Source organism: Xiphophorus maculatus, chromosome 20 (assembly GCF_002775205.1).
Source record: "Xiphophorus maculatus strain JP 163 A chromosome 20, X_maculatus-5.0-male, whole genome shotgun sequence".
In the NCBI taxonomy this organism is placed as follows: domain Eukaryota; kingdom Metazoa; phylum Chordata; class Actinopteri; order Cyprinodontiformes; family Poeciliidae; genus Xiphophorus; species Xiphophorus maculatus.
The window spans coordinates 27353545-27370699 of NC_036462.1; the positions used below are offsets into that span (position 1 = coordinate 27353545).

At 42.5% G+C, this 17155-nt stretch overlaps 1 protein-coding gene across 1 annotated transcript; it reads left to right on the plus strand.

Annotated features, from left to right (window-relative positions):
• Nucleotides 1-398: 398 nt before the first annotated feature.
• LOC102226563 (RNA-binding protein 38) lies at nt 399-14425 on the plus strand. The gene is made up of 4 exons (XM_005800639.2): nt 399-1149; nt 4684-4807; nt 6744-6798; nt 12813-14425. Exons 1-4 carry the CDS (start codon nt 937-939, stop codon nt 13162-13164), a joined length of 744 nt encoding a protein of 247 aa, XP_005800696.1. The 5' UTR covers nt 399-936; the 3' UTR covers nt 13165-14425.
• The last annotated feature ends 2730 nt before the right edge of the window (nt 14426-17155 follow it).

Genomic DNA, 17155 nt, shown 5'->3' on the forward strand with positions numbered 1-17155 from the left:
TTTTATAAGCTCGTAACAACGAGGGGAACATTTTTGCTGGGTTTCCGACTTGCAAGTAGAGTGGACCATTACATCTGTCCCACATCCAAACTCCCACAACTGAGACAATCTGAACACAGCAAATGCAAATGGTCGCACTCAAAAGAACTCTTTGTTAGTTTCTTTCTGTGTTATCTCACCCGAGTTATGAAAGTTTGTAAAGTTTGTTTTCGAGGGGGTAGCGTTTATCCTGAGTAAATGTGTTACCACAAAAGAGCAAAAGCATTTCTGCAGGTGTAAACTGCATCTAAAATAACTTTGATCGCTATTGGCTTAAACATGTTTATAATGTCTATGTTTCTAGACTACATTTACCACGTCATATCTGCAAAAGGCAAATTTGTGCTACTAAGTATCACATGTAGGGAAGGCTTTAGGCGACAGGTCGGTGGTATTTCCCCTCCAGTTTCAGAGCAGTCCAGGACAGTACAGGTTTTTCTTTGTGCTTAAAGAGACAAAAGCAGGTGCAACTGGCACCGTGAAACGATGAGCCAATGGGAGGACCCGCTTCAACAGTTGTGCACGAAGAGTCCGCGCTCATTGGCCAACAGTTGTGCTGGGGGGTGGAGTCATATCGTTTGGTATAAATACTCCTCGCACGGTTTCTCGTTATGACTACAAACCAGGCTAGGTGTGCTGGCTGTTGACGGCTTACACGCGGCGTGAAGCGCGGATTCCTACAGGTTGTCGCAACTTTTTTTTTTTTCTTTCTTTCTTTTTTTTTTTTTTTTGTGTGTAATTTTACCAGGGTCTACAGAGAGCGAAAACAAAACGGCGTCGCTCCACTAGAGATTTAGAGCGTGGGGTTGTTTTTTTTTTTTTGATGTCGGCGGAACAGTTGAGCGCTTAGTGTAGTAGTTACTCTGCGTGCCTCGGTCCGTCTCTCCGCCTTGACCAATGCTCCTGCATCAGTACATGAACGGATCCCTGGAAGTCATGCCTCCCACGCCGGTCCAGAAAGACACCACGTTCACTAAAATCTTCGTCGGCGGCCTGCCGTACCACACGACTGACGCCTCGCTCCGAAAATACTTCGAGGCTTTCGGGGACATCGACGAGGCCGTTGTGATAACTGACAGGCAGACCGGTAAATCCAGGGGCTACGGCTTTGTAAGTATGAACAACACGGACACACACGCACTCGTTTTTGCTTAGCTCCATCAAACCTGTCTTTTTTTTTTTTTTTTTTTTTTTTTTTTTTTTTTACACTTATCCTAGTTTCTGTCAGTTTGTAAAAAGTTGTTTTCTGGGTCATTGGCTATAGAACACGGTTAAAGTCTGAAGTCACTCGTGCAGACGTCGCAGGCTTAAACGCGTAATTGCGCAGCATCTTTGTTTTTGTCTTGTTGCCTGGTTGGCTGTTCTTTTCGATTAATGAGGATGAGGGATCACAGAAGTTGATGGGTAACTAAGAAGATTATATTTCAGCATATGTCTAATGTCCACTCCTCATTTATAACCCCCCCACCCCCACCTCCCCTCAACCCTGAGCAGCCCCAGCTTATTGCTCTGGAAGTGTGTATTTAGTGTGTGTGGGTGTGTGTGTGTGTGAGAGAGAGAGAGAGGCTGGACTCTTTGCTTGCTTTATATGGTTATTTCAGAGCACTGGGGAGGTTGACCTTGCACACTCTGGCTTTCCATTGTCAGGAACCAGAAGACATGATTTACATCACAGTTCGGGCTGCTGAAAAGGGGACATTAAGATGAATGCTAGAGTTTTCAGAAAAATCTCTTCAGATGTAGTTTTTCTGCTATAGAACAACCTGTCATGGTCGGTTTAAATGATTTAATCGGGTTAATGTCGATAGCTAATCAACACTGAAATGTTTGCAAGTGCTCTTCATTCTGACTCTGCATGTCAGTAATGACCCCATCAGTTTCGATAAACTATTGCTGCCCAAATATTCAAAATCTTAGTGACCAAGCTTTGAGAACTGGAGATGGAGAATATGCAGGTTAATTATAATCATTTGTCGTATACAACATTCAACAATGTTATCACAATTTCATGATTTCCCCCCGCCCCCCAATTTATACCTTCATTTTGTACCACTACATTGCTGTTTTGTCCATGTTTACCTCCAATATGTACCCTGTCCATATGGTACCAGTTTGTTTGCCTCCATAGTTGGGTATGTTGATGAATTATGAGCAGTCCATTGAAATGTCAAATCTATTGTATGCTTCCATTGTAAATTTCCTGGAAACTCCAGGGGGGGTCAAAATATATAATCTCTGCAAAATCCCTACAAAAACTTGTAGCTGTCTTCTTTTAATAGTTTGAACACTAAATATACCTCAATATGCATTAATGTGCACATTGGAAACGCTTCAGCCAATCAGCAGGAAGAAAATTAAATTGGGCGCCTGGATTGGCTGATTTGCAAAGTATTACTTCGGCTATGTATTTCAGCTACCGAAACCTGTGTCTTTTGCCTGTTTTTAGTAGAAAAATAAGCAACTTGGCAAATTATCGGCAACTAATTTGGAGATTATTTCCACAGGAAAGTCCGCGACTGGGTGAATCCATGGATACTGAATAGATGTGGCTCTGCGGTCCATATAGTTTTGGTTATGGTCCCCTTTTTGGGCTAGTTGAGTGGAATATGACAGGTTGTGCATCACAATCGAACCAAAACGGCAATCGGAGCAAAGTGAGTTCCTACTGCTTGATGTCGCTGGACTCGTTTAACCGCGTTTACTTACAGCATGAGGAGACGGTTGAAAATGACGTTAGATCCTGATTCTCAAAGCAGGATTCAAAATCAAACGCCGGAGGTTGGACTCGACGGGATCGCTATGTCAATGTCTAATAAAAGTTGCTGCCAATGGTTACTAATGCAACCTGATCAGGCTGATGTGTGATCTTTGTGGTGCCATCCAGCCAAATGCTGACAAACGGGAACCATTTTTGTTTTGGGTTCTTCTTTTTGTCTTTCTTCTTTTTTCTGTGAAATCCTGCTGTAGAAATCCATACTTCGTTACCCAGCTTTCATGTCAACTTTTCATGTTCCAGTTTTAGAAACCGATTACATTTTCTTTGATCTAATCTCTCTGGACCAATGAAATCATCCTAGCATTTTTAGCTGCTCCTTGTTATCCCAGTTCTTGGAGTTCTGTGGGAAAATGACTCTTGTTTATAATTCCATAACTTCAACAACTTATTCTTTTTAAAAACAAAACAAAAAAAACTCGAAATGACCCAAGATTCTTTGCAATATCGGGTTTTTAGCTGCGTTAATAGCTGATTTATCTGGTCCCTGGGAGATGAAACCATAAAGAACAGAAGCAGCAGTTGGGGAGAAAAAAAAATGCAAATATTTACCAGAACTTAGCAGAGACGCTTCAGCTCGGCTGTCTGATCGGGCCAAAGAAGGAGTGGAAAACGGTTCCGTGTACCTCTAAAGGGGAATTGGAAGACAATTGTTCCTTGTTTACACGTAAGCTGATGAAAGTCGGAGGGGGAAGCTGTCCGGTGAGTCGAGCAGGTACCGACCGGCTTTCTGTCGGTGGGCCGGCATTTCAGGTTAAACGGGCTCTTCGTCAAACGGTGCGGGTTGCTTCCAGGGATTTTAACCTCACCGGTTTTTACTCCTGGGTCGCTTTTTGTTTGCTTTTTTTCTGTCTGGCTTGAAACAAGAAGGAGCCTGAAGCTAAGTGCACTTTTTTTTTCTTTTCTTTTTTTTTTTTTTTGTCTTAAACACACTTCAGAGGTGGATTAGCGGACCCCCACCTCCCAGCACCACCCTAACCCCGCAGCAAGGCGCTTCACTGTAAACACAGCCTGTTTCCTTCCTGTGTGTTCACAACACAGGCGCCGCAGTGGGCTTTGTTCCCAATAAGCCTCACCGTAAAAGATGCAGAGTGTCCTCCGAAACTATTCAGCTCCGTGTTCTCGGATCGGGTCGGATCATGTGCAGAGGAGACAGAGAACTGGCAGGGATGTGGCAATCGAGGCAGAAGGGCTCATCTAATGCCAGGAGGGAGCCGGGGGGAAGGGGTGGGGTGGGCTAATACCAATCTCCTTATTTTGTTCCTAATTGGATAAGCTCCTTGTTGGCCAGATCCATATTTCAGCAGCTCTGCCCATGTCTGAGTGGCAGTCATAGGCTGGCTACTGCTGCTGTGGGCATTTTTTATTTATTTATTTATTGCCTCAGTGGTAGTTTTCTGTTTTTCTTCATATGAACGGGCCCAAACTAAGTGAGAAGATCAGGGTGCACTGGGGTTTCTAATAAGTTGCCATTTCAAAAGTACTAAAATCCGAACCTCGTCTTTCCTATGATTTAAATTCAATCTGAGATGGCAGAAAAAGCACAGTCTGTCAGCTGGCTGAAAGAAACTGCTGTATTTTTGACAAAGTGTGTCTTTTTTTGACACATATCCAGCCACAAATAACCAGTTTTAGTATAGAAACTCAAGAAGCGCCACCCAATGCAATTTTCTAAACCGGTTGTCCAGCTAAAGGCAGCTGGTACCGGAGCAGTTAGCCCTATTTCTGAACAAGCAAATATCAGGGTTCTTTTTAACTGGTCTTTCTTATTAAAGTGGACCAGTTGAAATCCTGTTGCACATGTTTTGTTTTGGGGGGTTTTCTACGACGCTAAACCATGATTGATTATCAGTTGGGTCTGTGGTTGCCAGGTGACGATGACTGACCGAGGAGCCGCAGAGAGAGCCTGCAAGGATCCCAACCCCATCATAGACGGTAGAAAGGCCAACGTCAACCTGGCGTACCTGGGCGCCAAGCCCCGCAGCCTGCAGACAGGTGAGATACAGAGGGGCTGCGCGGAGCTCAGGCTAGCTAGAAAGTATAGGGGTGGGGAGTACTGCGTCTTTGCAGACAGTGATGAGTATTGAGGTCTAACAGTTCCACAATTCAACAATTTTGCAGTAAATATCTGTTTTTACATTTTTTATATAGGTTAAGTCAATGTATAATGACTGTGGTAAGTAGAACAGATAACTGTATATAAAACACATGCAGTATGTTTTAATTCACAATAAAATTATTAAATGTGTAATTATTCATAAAAATGTAAATTCATTTGGTTGAAATGATGTGTAATTATGCTGGTATTTAATGATGAAATATGTCCTGTGCTACAGAGCTTGAATCTAAACAGTCACTGTGGTTTGTTAAATAGAGCCTAGCATTTGATTGGCTAATCTGTGTGTTAATCTGCATGTTTAGCAGTGTTAGCTCTACACACTGAGACTGATGGATAGAATAAGTGACAATGTTCTGCAGCACAGGAAAATGAAATGAGTCAATAAATACTGGAATACCTGCAATACATTTGATTTCACCACAATAACATCAAATTAAGGGTTTTAACATTTTATGTACTTTTTAATGAAATACTGAATTTTTAAAATCATTTTAATGATTTATTGCAATGTGACATTTTACAGGGTGTCTATGCATCCTTAAAAAGTGTTAAATTTACAAGTAAGGCCTTAAAATGTCTTACATTTATTTTAAAAAGTAAATTGGCATTAAATATGTTAATCACAGGTTTTAAATTTTGTCGTGGCAGGACTATTTATTCTTTTATTTTCTGGTTTGTTTTTCCCCACGCCGCTTTTCTGAGGCAAAGGTTTGAGTCGCACCCAGACATTTTTATTCCATGCGGCTATCGCTAATTAGCTTCCGACATACTCTTGATAGCTAGCTAGAGAGCTAGCTTTATTGCATCCATCATGAGTAAGTGTAAATTTATTGCCGGTGGGCTGGATGAAGTTCATCGTCGCCGCCAACTCACTTCTGTCGTCAACCCAAACGATGATGTGGGCATTCTGCGCAAAACAAATTCTTTTGTACATTTCTGTCATGATACAGGTCTTAAGTTTCACTTTTAAAAAGTCTTAAATTTGTTGATGAAACCTGAAAACCCTTGTTTTATCCCACCAGTGCAGCAGGTAGGGGTGGGCGACATAATGGGGGGCATAAAGTTTTATCACGGTATTTTGTGGTAGCATTGTGATGATGATCAAAGTAACAATAGGAACTATTTGTTGCTACTTTTTTAGGTAACTACATGGCTGTGACAGCACAGCGTCGATAGCCCCACAAACACAAACGCCGCTCTTGGAAAAACACACCATTTCTATGGGACATCGATCACATCCAAAAGTGCGATTTGCATCTCTAAAACGCCCACAGTAACTGCATTTATTCATATTTATTGATGCTCCATCATTGAACAAACATTGGAGAAAAACAAAACAGACAGAATTTATTGTGACTATTGTAAATCAAAAATCTTGTATGAAATTTCTGCCGATAAATGATAGACATTATGATAAATGCCCATCGTCCCTAGCAGCAGGTATAGTGGAGAGAAAGCATCTGACAGGGCTGCTGGATGCCTAATTGTTAAAAAACTGGCTGTTTTACAGGCTAACAGACAAACTGTTGCTGTTTTTAATTTGCCGGGTCACATGATCACAGCCTGCAGCTCCATCTAGGAACTCGCATACCTCGGATTTAAGCGACAAATACCACGCAGCTCTGAAACGGCGTATATGTTTTCTTTGCTTGCTTTCTGGAACATTTGAAATATTTCTTCCATGGTAGGCTGGAAACAGGCCGTGCCTCTGTGTCTCAGTGCCCTCTGTGCATTGTTCTTCTGCTCCTCCTCTGTAAATGCAGATGTGTGTCTGACAGCCATCCTCCTCTCTTCTCCCTCTCTCTCTTCCAGGCATATCCATCGGAGTGCAGCCCATCCACCCGGCACTCATCCAGAGGCAGTATGGGTAAGTGAGCAGGGAGTGGGCGCTTGTTATGCTCTCTGCTATTATGCCACCGGGCTGCTATTTCTTTGACAAAACGCAGCCTCTGGAAAGCACACGCCAGTTCCAGTGTCTACACGCAACTCCAGCCATTAGCATACATCGAGTCCCGTCTGGGGCAAGGAGGCCGTAGAGATCTCCGTGGTAATGGACGCGCGTTCCAGAGGTGAACGTGTGACTCACTCGTTAACCTCCGTGAGGGGCCTCCTGACTCGTGGTCCGGCCCGAGCGAGCTCCGTCACCGACGGGGGAGTTCTATCAGCGTTGTGGAAAATGGGGGGCGGGAAAATCCACAGAGTCTGGAAGCCACGGTCGGCCGAGCAGCTAACGACCATTTCACTGTTATGACTCTTCTGACTCCCCCTGCAGCTCTCAGATATCAAGCTCCAAGCTGCAGCCCAAGGCCTGTTTGGATTTTACATGCACAGCCTCCTTTTCTGTTAGAAGAGCAGGAGTTCAGGAAGTTAATCGGAGTGAGTTGTTTGGCATTTGTGGTTGTGGTTGCTTGAAATTCCAAGTCGCTTAATCTGCTAGCAAATAAAGTTAAACAGTAAGAGCATAAGTTACTTGTCAGTATCAAGTTTAGATGTTGTTTTTTATTTTTGTAGTTGTAGAGTAAATTGATTTTAAATTTAGCAATTTAGTTTCAAACTAACATAATGAAAAACGTCATCTTAAAAAAATGTAATCTTATCATGATGCAGGGCAAGAAAACTTGCTAAGCCCGGTGCTCGAGGTGCTCAGACAGTCATCCAGCTGGCCGCCATGTTTTTGGGTTTACATGGCGGCCTCCCCTCCCCTTTTTCTGCGTTATTGGAAGACTGGAAGATTGAAAAAAAAGGCAATAATAATAAAAAAAAAATAAAATAAATAAATAACGCTAAGCCTGTTGTGGGCACAAGTAAAGCCAGGCTTATAATACAAAGTGGGAAACCTTAAAAATGTCACTTATTTCAGTAGTTTTGTTGAAAAATGGACACAGTTTATATAGATTTATAACAGATGGATCTATTTAAGGTGTTTATTTCTGTTCATCTCGATGATCGCAGCTTGCAGCGCATGAAATTTAGAATACTACTGACAAACAACTTGTTCTAACTCTGAGGAGTTGGTTTCCAAATGAAGTGTAAAATCTACTCTGAAAAACCGACTTTGGACCACTGAGTCACAGTCCGGTTCTTTTTCTCCACTTCAGAAGTGACTTAATATGAGGAATCTCCACAGAACTGCTGACAGGTTCTGATTTTCCCTTTTGCTCCTTCCTCTCTTCTTCCCACCAACATGGCTGGATCAGGACGTGTATAGCACCTCCAATAACCAGCTTCTTTACCAAAAACCTTTTTGCGGGTTACCCTTCTTTGGAGGGTGTGGGATAGTAACTCTTCCTTTTAATAAGTTATTAATTTTATTTATTGTAGAGAGGAGAGGTAATAACCAGAATTTTTGAGAAAATCTCATTTGGGTTGTCGCTGCAGCCTATAATTAGCAAAGTTAGCTAAAATAAACACTTTTATATGTGAAACCAGCCTATATAATTTTTAAACTCCCCTTTTCTGAATACAGTGAAATTAAACTTTTTGCTTTGTATTGAGATGGTTGTAGTAACGTCGGATGAAGAGCTTTAAAAGGATGAGATGTTCATAGAATTCCACAAATAAGTAAAATAAAAAAAAAACTTGGCAGGATTTTGTATCTGCTTAAATTAGCTGAAGTCCCACTAGGAACACGTCCCATCATGTTCCAAAACCTCAGGGGGGAGGACAAAGGAAAGTCCCGTCCATGTCAACGTCCCGCCGGTCCAGAGAGGGTTGGACAAACTCTGAATGTTTCCTCTGTTTTGCTCGACTGCTGTCTGAGGCGTGTGCCCAACAGGTGCTGCTCCCCTCCACCCTCAGTAACTCCACCCTCCGTAATCTCCTGTGACCACCGCCCCTGAGACGTTCCAAGGCTCGCCCAACACCTGTCCTCCCGAGGTTCCTCTGCACGGCTCGAGTGTTGGACACGGAGACGTTGCTAAGGATGCAGATTGCACAAGGGGGGGGGCATTTCTTTCCTACCTCCCCCTCCCCCGACCCCACGACGCTTGTGGACATATGGCGAGAGGAAGACGGGGTGTTGAGCAGGATTTTGAGCTGTGCGCTGATGCTGCATGTAGAGACTACTGTGGATAAGGTGTGGACTGTAAGGGAGGGGTGGGCCGACGGGGTCACCGGAGCTGCGGCCTTTGTAGACGACTCATCTCTCATCACGAATCGACTCCTTCCCTCCATCCTGTTGGATTCTTGCCACTTTTTTTCTTTGTTTTTCTTCTTCCATTAGAGTCCTCCCTCCATTTCTGAATCCGATGGAGTCTCTGAAAACCGACACCTCTGTGAGACTTGGAGGGGGATTGAGAAGTAGAATCAAAGGGGGGGGAGAGAGGGAGATCCTCTGACTTAATGTTTAATGGGGCGCTTCCATGGTAACTCGCCTCTACAGGTGTCAAATAAAACACCTTTGTCCCCCCCTGCCGCTCCCCATTCAAAGAACCGTTGCAGTTCTTCCGGGGGGGGGAAGACGTTTTAAGAGGTGGGCTTTACCTCATCCACACCAACCCAGTTCAGTCTTGCCTGGTTTCACACTTCACGTCGCATCGAGTCATGCGCTGGAGACCATCCGTGAGATATTTAGCTGCTTGGTGCGACGTCTCTTAGGCATTTTCCATTTTTTTCCCCCAGCAGCTCATTATGTTTCTCCCCTCATTGACGAACGCTCCAGCCTTTAGACTGGCTCGCTCTTTGCCAGCCAGCGTTTTCTGGCGAGCCCGTCTCTCCGGTGTCCCGGCCTGCCACTCAGCGCCCCGCTATGACCAGCCGTCAGCAGAAATCCAGCTTACCAACAATATTCCGGCTGTCATCTATGGCCTCTCTCCCATCGTTTTTGTTTTTATTTTTTACTTGTTTACGCAGCGTGCTTGGCATCTCTGCTGCCCCCTGGACTCGCTGTGATCCCAATCCCTGCTTTTTCTTCTCGTCTTTTATTCCTGCACCAGAGCAGCGGTCCACCATCATCCTGTCTTACGCAAGGTTGAGGTCGTTTAGAGTTGGCGCGAGGGCTTTCATGCCCCGCAGCCAATGACGTTCAGTCGTCTCCCAAGGCTGAAGTGTGGATGAAGCTCGCCAGTGGTGGGATTTTTACTTCCTCTGAAGCCCCTATTGTCCATAGCCTGTATGTTCCCTTCACTTCTCATTTACTTTTGTTTAGTACACAATTCAAATGTTCATGCACTGTTTAACACATCCTTGTTTCTTGTTTTTATTTTTTTGCTTTTGTAGATTTTCATATGGGCATTTAAGGTCTAACTCTCCTTTCAGTTGCACGAGGATTCACGTTGACCCCAAGCCTCTTTTTTTTTTCTTTCTTTTTTTTATTTGTGTGCAAATTAATCACTTTAATTTCATTTTTATGCCATGGTTGCCCTCTGCTGCCAGCTGACCAAGTGCACCAGTTCAGGATCAGGTGATGCCCTCAGTTTGGGAAAATATCTGCCCACACTCTCCTGCCTCCCCTCAGCCAGCCTCTCTACAAGGTGCCAGTGACGGCTTGAGAGTGCAGTGCAGTGTGCTGTGATGGACTGGAGTGTCTTATCTTTTTTTTTTTTTTTTTTTTTTCCCCTCTCCTGTTTGTGTGATATGAACTGAAGAGCTTATGCTGACTGCGGTGTGACTCTTTCCCTATTATGGCATGGTTTGGGGGTTTGCAGTGGTAACTGGTGTGTGAGCAGAGGTAACGGAGCGCGTTTGTGTGCGCAGGAAGTATGTAGAGTACATCCTTATCCAGTGCCTTGGGAGTTTTATACTCTGCATTTTTCACAACTTGTTGCATTACAGCCACAGGCTTCAGTGCGTTTTATGTGATGGACCAAACTGATGACGTATTCTGAAGTGGTGAGAAAATGATATATGGCTTATCAGGGCTGGGCAATGTGGTGTACAAATTAAATCTTGATTACATTCATATCAAATCCAATTTTATTTCTTGCCTTTTTTTCCTAAAAAAAAAAAAATGACAAAAAAATGTTAGTAGATTATTATTATTTATCATTTTTCATTTTCAATCATCCCCATGTGTGAGTTGACCTAAATGCAAATAAATAGCTGTAAAACATGCTTGACCATCAAGCTTAGGTATTGGATGTGATGACATCACTCTGAACTGTATTTCCTATATTTTCTATATTTGTCACCCAGCCCTAGTCGACACATTATTTGTGTCAAACTAATAACTAGGGCTGGTTTATAAATTTTATAAATTCTAAAGAGTTTTTTTTTTCTCTCATTTGAGCAGAACACCACATTGTATGTACTTACTGGGTCCCAGGCAGACTACAAATGGACATTTTGGTTTATAATCATATACAAAAATGGATACATCTCTGAAACTCCTCCAGAGTCATTATGGCTGTTTATGCCTCCTGGCTGTTTCTCTGATTATCATTATTATCACTACTTTGTGTTGGTCTACCACCTAAAATTCCAATAATACGTTGAAGTTGCTGGCCGTAATGCGACGACGTGGAGAAACGCCAAGCAGCATAACTTCACAAGGCGCTGTACATGCATGCTTTGATTTCGTAGGTGACTTTCATAAGCAATATTTATCTAATGGGACCCGTTTGCAGCGGCAAAACGGTGAAACCGAGTTGACTTTGATGGTTCCTTGTATGCAACTGAAGTGACATTTTTTTTGTTTGGTTTTTTTTTGCCACCTTAGCTCTCCGTGCTGTTTTTGGTCCAAGTCTGTAATGTCAAGGGTTCAAGATGTCTCTAGAGCCAGATACGTCAACTCCTTGATATGCAGCGTTGGTCAACCCTACCTGCTTTGGAGTAGGAATGGGGAACGCTTTTTATATTTTAATCTCACCTGAAAAACATTTCTCTTTCTTCTGTGGATAAACGCTGTTCATCCACCAACCACTCCCACCCAGCAGCCACCGGTCCTGATCAGCTCCCCAGCTACCACCACCACCTGTGAGACTGTGTGTGTGTGTGTGAGGCAGAGTTACAAACTGATTGAGAACTAAAAGACTCACTTCTGCCCTCCCTTAAAGCACTTCCCCTTTTTTTTCTTCTTCTTTTTTCTTTTTTCCCCCCTCCCGTTTGTGTGTGTGTGTGTGTTCAGAGGGTGAAGAGCAGCAGCTGTTAAAACATTGCTGATGCCTGAGCTTGAAAAGCTGCCAGTAACGGCTGCCTCTGTCATTTACCCCCCCACCCTCCTGCTTGTCCCTTTCGTACAGCGCAGGAGGTCCGACCCAACAGGTTTGGTGGTTGTTGTTTGTTTTTTTTAACTCATTGGTTTACACAGAGAATTGAGTCACCTTCGATACTAACCTCTTTGTTTAATTGTTTCTAGGGCTGGGCAATACATTTTTATTTTTAAAATCGATTAATCAGATATTTGGTTTTTGAAGATTTATGTTTTGGAAAATTATATATGTTTTTCCCACCAATCCACCGTTTGTGTTTCCATCGTTCAGAGTGATGTCAGCACGCGCAGGGTGACGATCTTCTTTGACAGTCATGTTTGGATTCTTCTGTTTATTTGCAATTTGAATTCAGGTCAACTCTACAACAAAATATTAAAGCCAGGCTAAGAATTTTATGTTATTTTTTTAATTACCAGAATAAAGTCCTAAAAATTAAAATGAGGAATGTTGGACACCTTGTGAAGTTATGCTTTGGTATAACATCATCTTTTAACACGTCAGAGTCTAATTATTATCAGTAGCAAGTCTTTGAAATAATCAAGCAAATTACTGTTTCCAAGAAATGCACAAACTGAGCTAATTGGATAAGTAAGCTTTTTCTTTTCTCATTTTTTGCACAATTTTATGATGTTTTTTTGTGAAATTCTTTTTTTTTTTCTGCTAATATTCTCATAGTGGAACAAAAATTCTCGTAGCCTGGCCCTAACCCCCCTTTCTGCGTGTCTCTGTGCAGGTTGGCCCAGCCGTACATCTACCCCCAAGCGTTCGTGCAGCCCAGCCTGCTGCTGCCCACTCAGGTGTCGGCTGCCTCGGTCGGCACCAGCCCCTACCTGGACTACAGCTCAGCCTACGCCCAGTACGCCCACGCCGCCTTCGACCAGCAGTACCCTTACGCCGCTTCTCCGGCTGGCTTCCTGGGCTACGGTTACACCACCAGCCCCACAGCGTCCGCCGGCCCGTCCGCCGCCGCCACCACCACGGCAACAGCCACCGTGCACCCCACCTTGCCCTCCGCCACCGCCCAGGCCCCGACCTTCCTGCACTACGCCCCGCAGCAGCACATCCAGCCAGAGAGGATGCAGTGAAGTCAGAGGCGACGGGGGACGGCAGGGTGACAGGAAGTGGAAGAGGACAGAAGAGCTGACCCCTTTAGGGTACCACCGCTGTCGTCAGCAGCAGGTTTCAGGAAAAACAATGTCGGGATTATTGCACTATACGACTAAGATGGGCTGCTTGCTCATTGGTACAAGGGGAGGGAGGACTGCTGGGAGTACAGGAGGGGAAGCCGAACCAGCATACAGTATGTGGTTGCTTCCAAGGGCTTCCAGAACATGACACTTCAATTTTTTATCATTATTATTATTATAATTAATATTATTTTATTGTTCTCTATTATTGTATTATTAATGTCTTTGTCACTATTCGTTTGCCATTATTATCCATGTTGGCGTCGTTTTGTAGCTCAATCAGCAGAGGTCATGCATGTCCTTGCTAGATATTGGTTTATTTATTTTTTTATTTTTCTCAAAGTCCAGAGCGTCTTGGCTGGACACGGCAGACATTTTGAAGATGCTGAGGGACGTTCATGTTAGTCTTTTTTATTTGTTTTTTTTTTTTTCTATGACGGCGATAGAGAAACGCAGCAGAGCTCTGCCTCACCAACAGACTTCCACAACGCAGGAACACCAGGAGAGATTTCAACTCAGAGAAGTGACTGCACAGCTTTTTTTTTTTACTCCCCCAATATTTGATTTCAAGAGGCCTTAATAAATGGATATAAAACGAAGAGAATCTCCAGATAATTTTTTCCTGTGCCTCTCCACTCTAAACCAAGTTTAAGGACAGAGAGCCCCTTTTGTAACAGAGCTAACTTCGATTTGATGTAGATAATCATAAACAGTATCGGAGGGGGTGAGGAGCTGTGTGTATCGATGAGGTCGCTGACATTGAGCAAAAACACCAGTGTTTTTATTTCTGTTTCTGTACTGAGATGGTTGGACTGTTGCTCCATGTACAGCACATTCAGATGTCACCACCTGCATTTTTCAATATTTATACGTAGGTATTTATAAAAGGTACTAAGTTAAAAAAACAACAAAAAAAAAACACTTTTTTTCCTTTTTTTTATTTTAAAGTTTGTTATTGTGATTGTAGTTGTGACACTGACGTCATTTAACTTGCAGTCGTTTGCTGCAGATCCACAAAGTGTCGTCGTTCTTTTCATCATATTACCAGTGGCTCTTTGACTGGGTTCATTGGAAATTCTTTTTATTTTTTAATTTTCCAGTAAGATTGTTCTTTACAATCCTTTCAAACAAGCCATAAAGAATAAAAATTTCTACTCAAGATGCCCTCCGGTGTGTTCTTTTTTTTTTTTCATGATAAAGGAAACAAAAGTCACATAGAGACCATGTAAATAAGTTAAAAAAAAATAGTGCGGCTCAACAATATTTACAGAAAAATACACACCTTTTTTAGAGCAACAGAACCATAAGTAATTTGCTGGTTGATTAGTCAGGCTAAGCTAGCTTGCAGTCTGCTGCTTTACACATTATGCAAGCTGATCTTCTGGAGTTTTAATAAAGTTTACAATAACTTTTAGCTTCTACACTAACTGCTGGTGTCTTTAGTGGTGGCAAATATTTCATAACAGCTGAATTTGTCACGCAGCATGCTGTGGGTGTGCAGCAACTCAGAGGTTATAGGGTGCAGTTATACGTGTTTGTTATCAAGGCTGTCAGGAGCAGCACATCAGCCAGGGGTAGGGGGCCCAAACCCTTTTTATCAAGCCACAACACCACCACCACCACCTGCCAGGGAGGCTGGGTGTTCCCTTGGGCCGGCACATGACATGGCCTTGCTAGTTTACTGAGACGTTTCTGTTTTGAAGGAATAAGGAGAGCGCTAGTAGCAAAGTTGTTAAGGGGATAGTTCATCTTTTTAAGACTCTCTAAACCCAGATTAGTTAGTCGCAGACACTGAAGGGTAGTATTGCAGGTGATAAAAAGAAAATTAAATCAACTTTATTTTAAAATGTACCCTTCTTTACATTTTTACCTCATGGGAACACTTTTCTTATATTCTGTTCTGCGTATTCAAGAAGGGGTAAATAATGTCTTTAGAAATAATGGCCCAAGTCAGAAATAGTAAAGGTGGTTGTAAAATAGCCTTTGGGTAAAACCGCCATGACGTTTTTATATCCTTGGTAGGATTGGGCAATAAATCATAAACAATGTGATAAACAGGATTGAAAATGTCCGATAAAACTAGGCTAGTTGGATCAACCGTTTGCTTTGGTTACCTAGCAACAACCTTGTTAATGTGCACCGCAGCAGCTCTATGCTTTGCCACCTGCCTCGCCTGCTTAAAAATAAAAATTAAATTAAAAAAAAACGGTGTGGAGTGAACGGACTATGCTATTAATTTGGCAGTTTTGTAGATATATTATAGATATATTTCAAACAAAAAATAATTATCTATTGACTGATATTAAGCATACTGTGACACGTTGCTCAGCCAGGCCATAGCCTTGGATCTCCTTTTCTCGAGCTAGCCGTTAGCTTCTTCACCCCAGGAGCAGCTAGTTTGGAAATGTGGAAAGCTATTTATTGCAGATAAGAACTGAACTCTACTTCAAAAACCACAAGCTATCAATTTAAAGCCATGTTGCCCGGAGCTTCGTGTAAAAATCTTTTCTTTCATTCTTTTTTTCCCCCCACATTGCCAAACAAGCTAAGCTGGCTCAGTTTTTCCCAGCAGCGCTTTTACATGTTTGTGCTTACATCAGCTGCTTCACAAAACGTGTCACTTCAGAGTCCTCCTCTGAGCCCGCAGAACACAACAGAGACAAGGTTAGTGGAGACAAAAAGCCCATCCATTATCTTGTTGTCCTCTCTTTAGCTTTAATTCATCTACTTGGTAATGATTTACAACACAGCTTTAAACTGAATAGAGGTTTTTCTAAAATGCGTTTGCTTTTGATTGAACTTCATTAAGAGCTTATTTACTCTTAAGATTGTTCCACTTGTTACACAGACATGTTGCCCTTAAGGCTTAAGCCCCGTCCTTAGTGGGAGCTTGAGTTCACAAGGTTGTTTTAAACCAGAATCTGTTTTTATTTTCACTTTAAGCATCGAGTTTTAAGGTATCAATTTCTTGTCATTTGTCTCTTAAGGTGGGGATACATGCAAAGGAACATGTCTGAACGTGCATCCCAGAAATGATTTAATCAGACTACAGTATGAGGCTTTCCAAGGAAACATTGAATGGCTTTAGTCGTTTGAAGTGTGGGAAGGTTGAAAACGAGAAAATCCCAAATTCATCACAACCAGTCGGAGCAGTAGGATGGTTGTAGTGTCTGGGAGGATCGCTGTACTTCCCACGTTCCTCAAACCAGGAAGCAATAATTGCCTTTGGATTATATTTCATCATGCAAAAAAAGGGGGGGGCTGAATATGAATGTAAATTAGTGATATTTGACTACACTGGCTTTGGGATCAGATGACATCACTGCATGCAAGAGCCGAGCAACATTTAAGTAAACAAAAGAGGACTTAGTGGGATTTCTAAACATTTCTCTTTGAGGATGTCCAGCTAATGAAGGCAGCTTTGCTATAGCATCTTGCGAGAGTATTCATACCCTGCCAGTTTTTTCATATTTTGTCAAAGTATTTAATTGACAGAACAACACAAAGTGTGTGGTGGAAGGAAAATTGTATGTTTTCTGAATGAAAATCTCAAATGTGCATTTGTATTCACTTATGACGTGGGGAAAATGTTACAAGTGAAATAATCTGCCAGTGGAACAGGTGGTTTTTCAACAATATGAAGGAATTATTGACTTGAAATAAGCTCTTATATCATGCTGTGAAGTTACTTGTAAGCTAGTTTTGTCTTATTTTTAGTAAGCTAAGATATTTGCACTACAAACTCAACCCCCCCCCCCAAAAAAATACTTGGCAAGATGTTGTGTTTTTGCAGTGATTGAACAGTAGATGGAGAGGAAATAGGTTGGAGAGAGAAGAGGAAGGTAGGAAGCGAATGGTCTTAGAACGGGAATCGAACCCAGGACCGCCG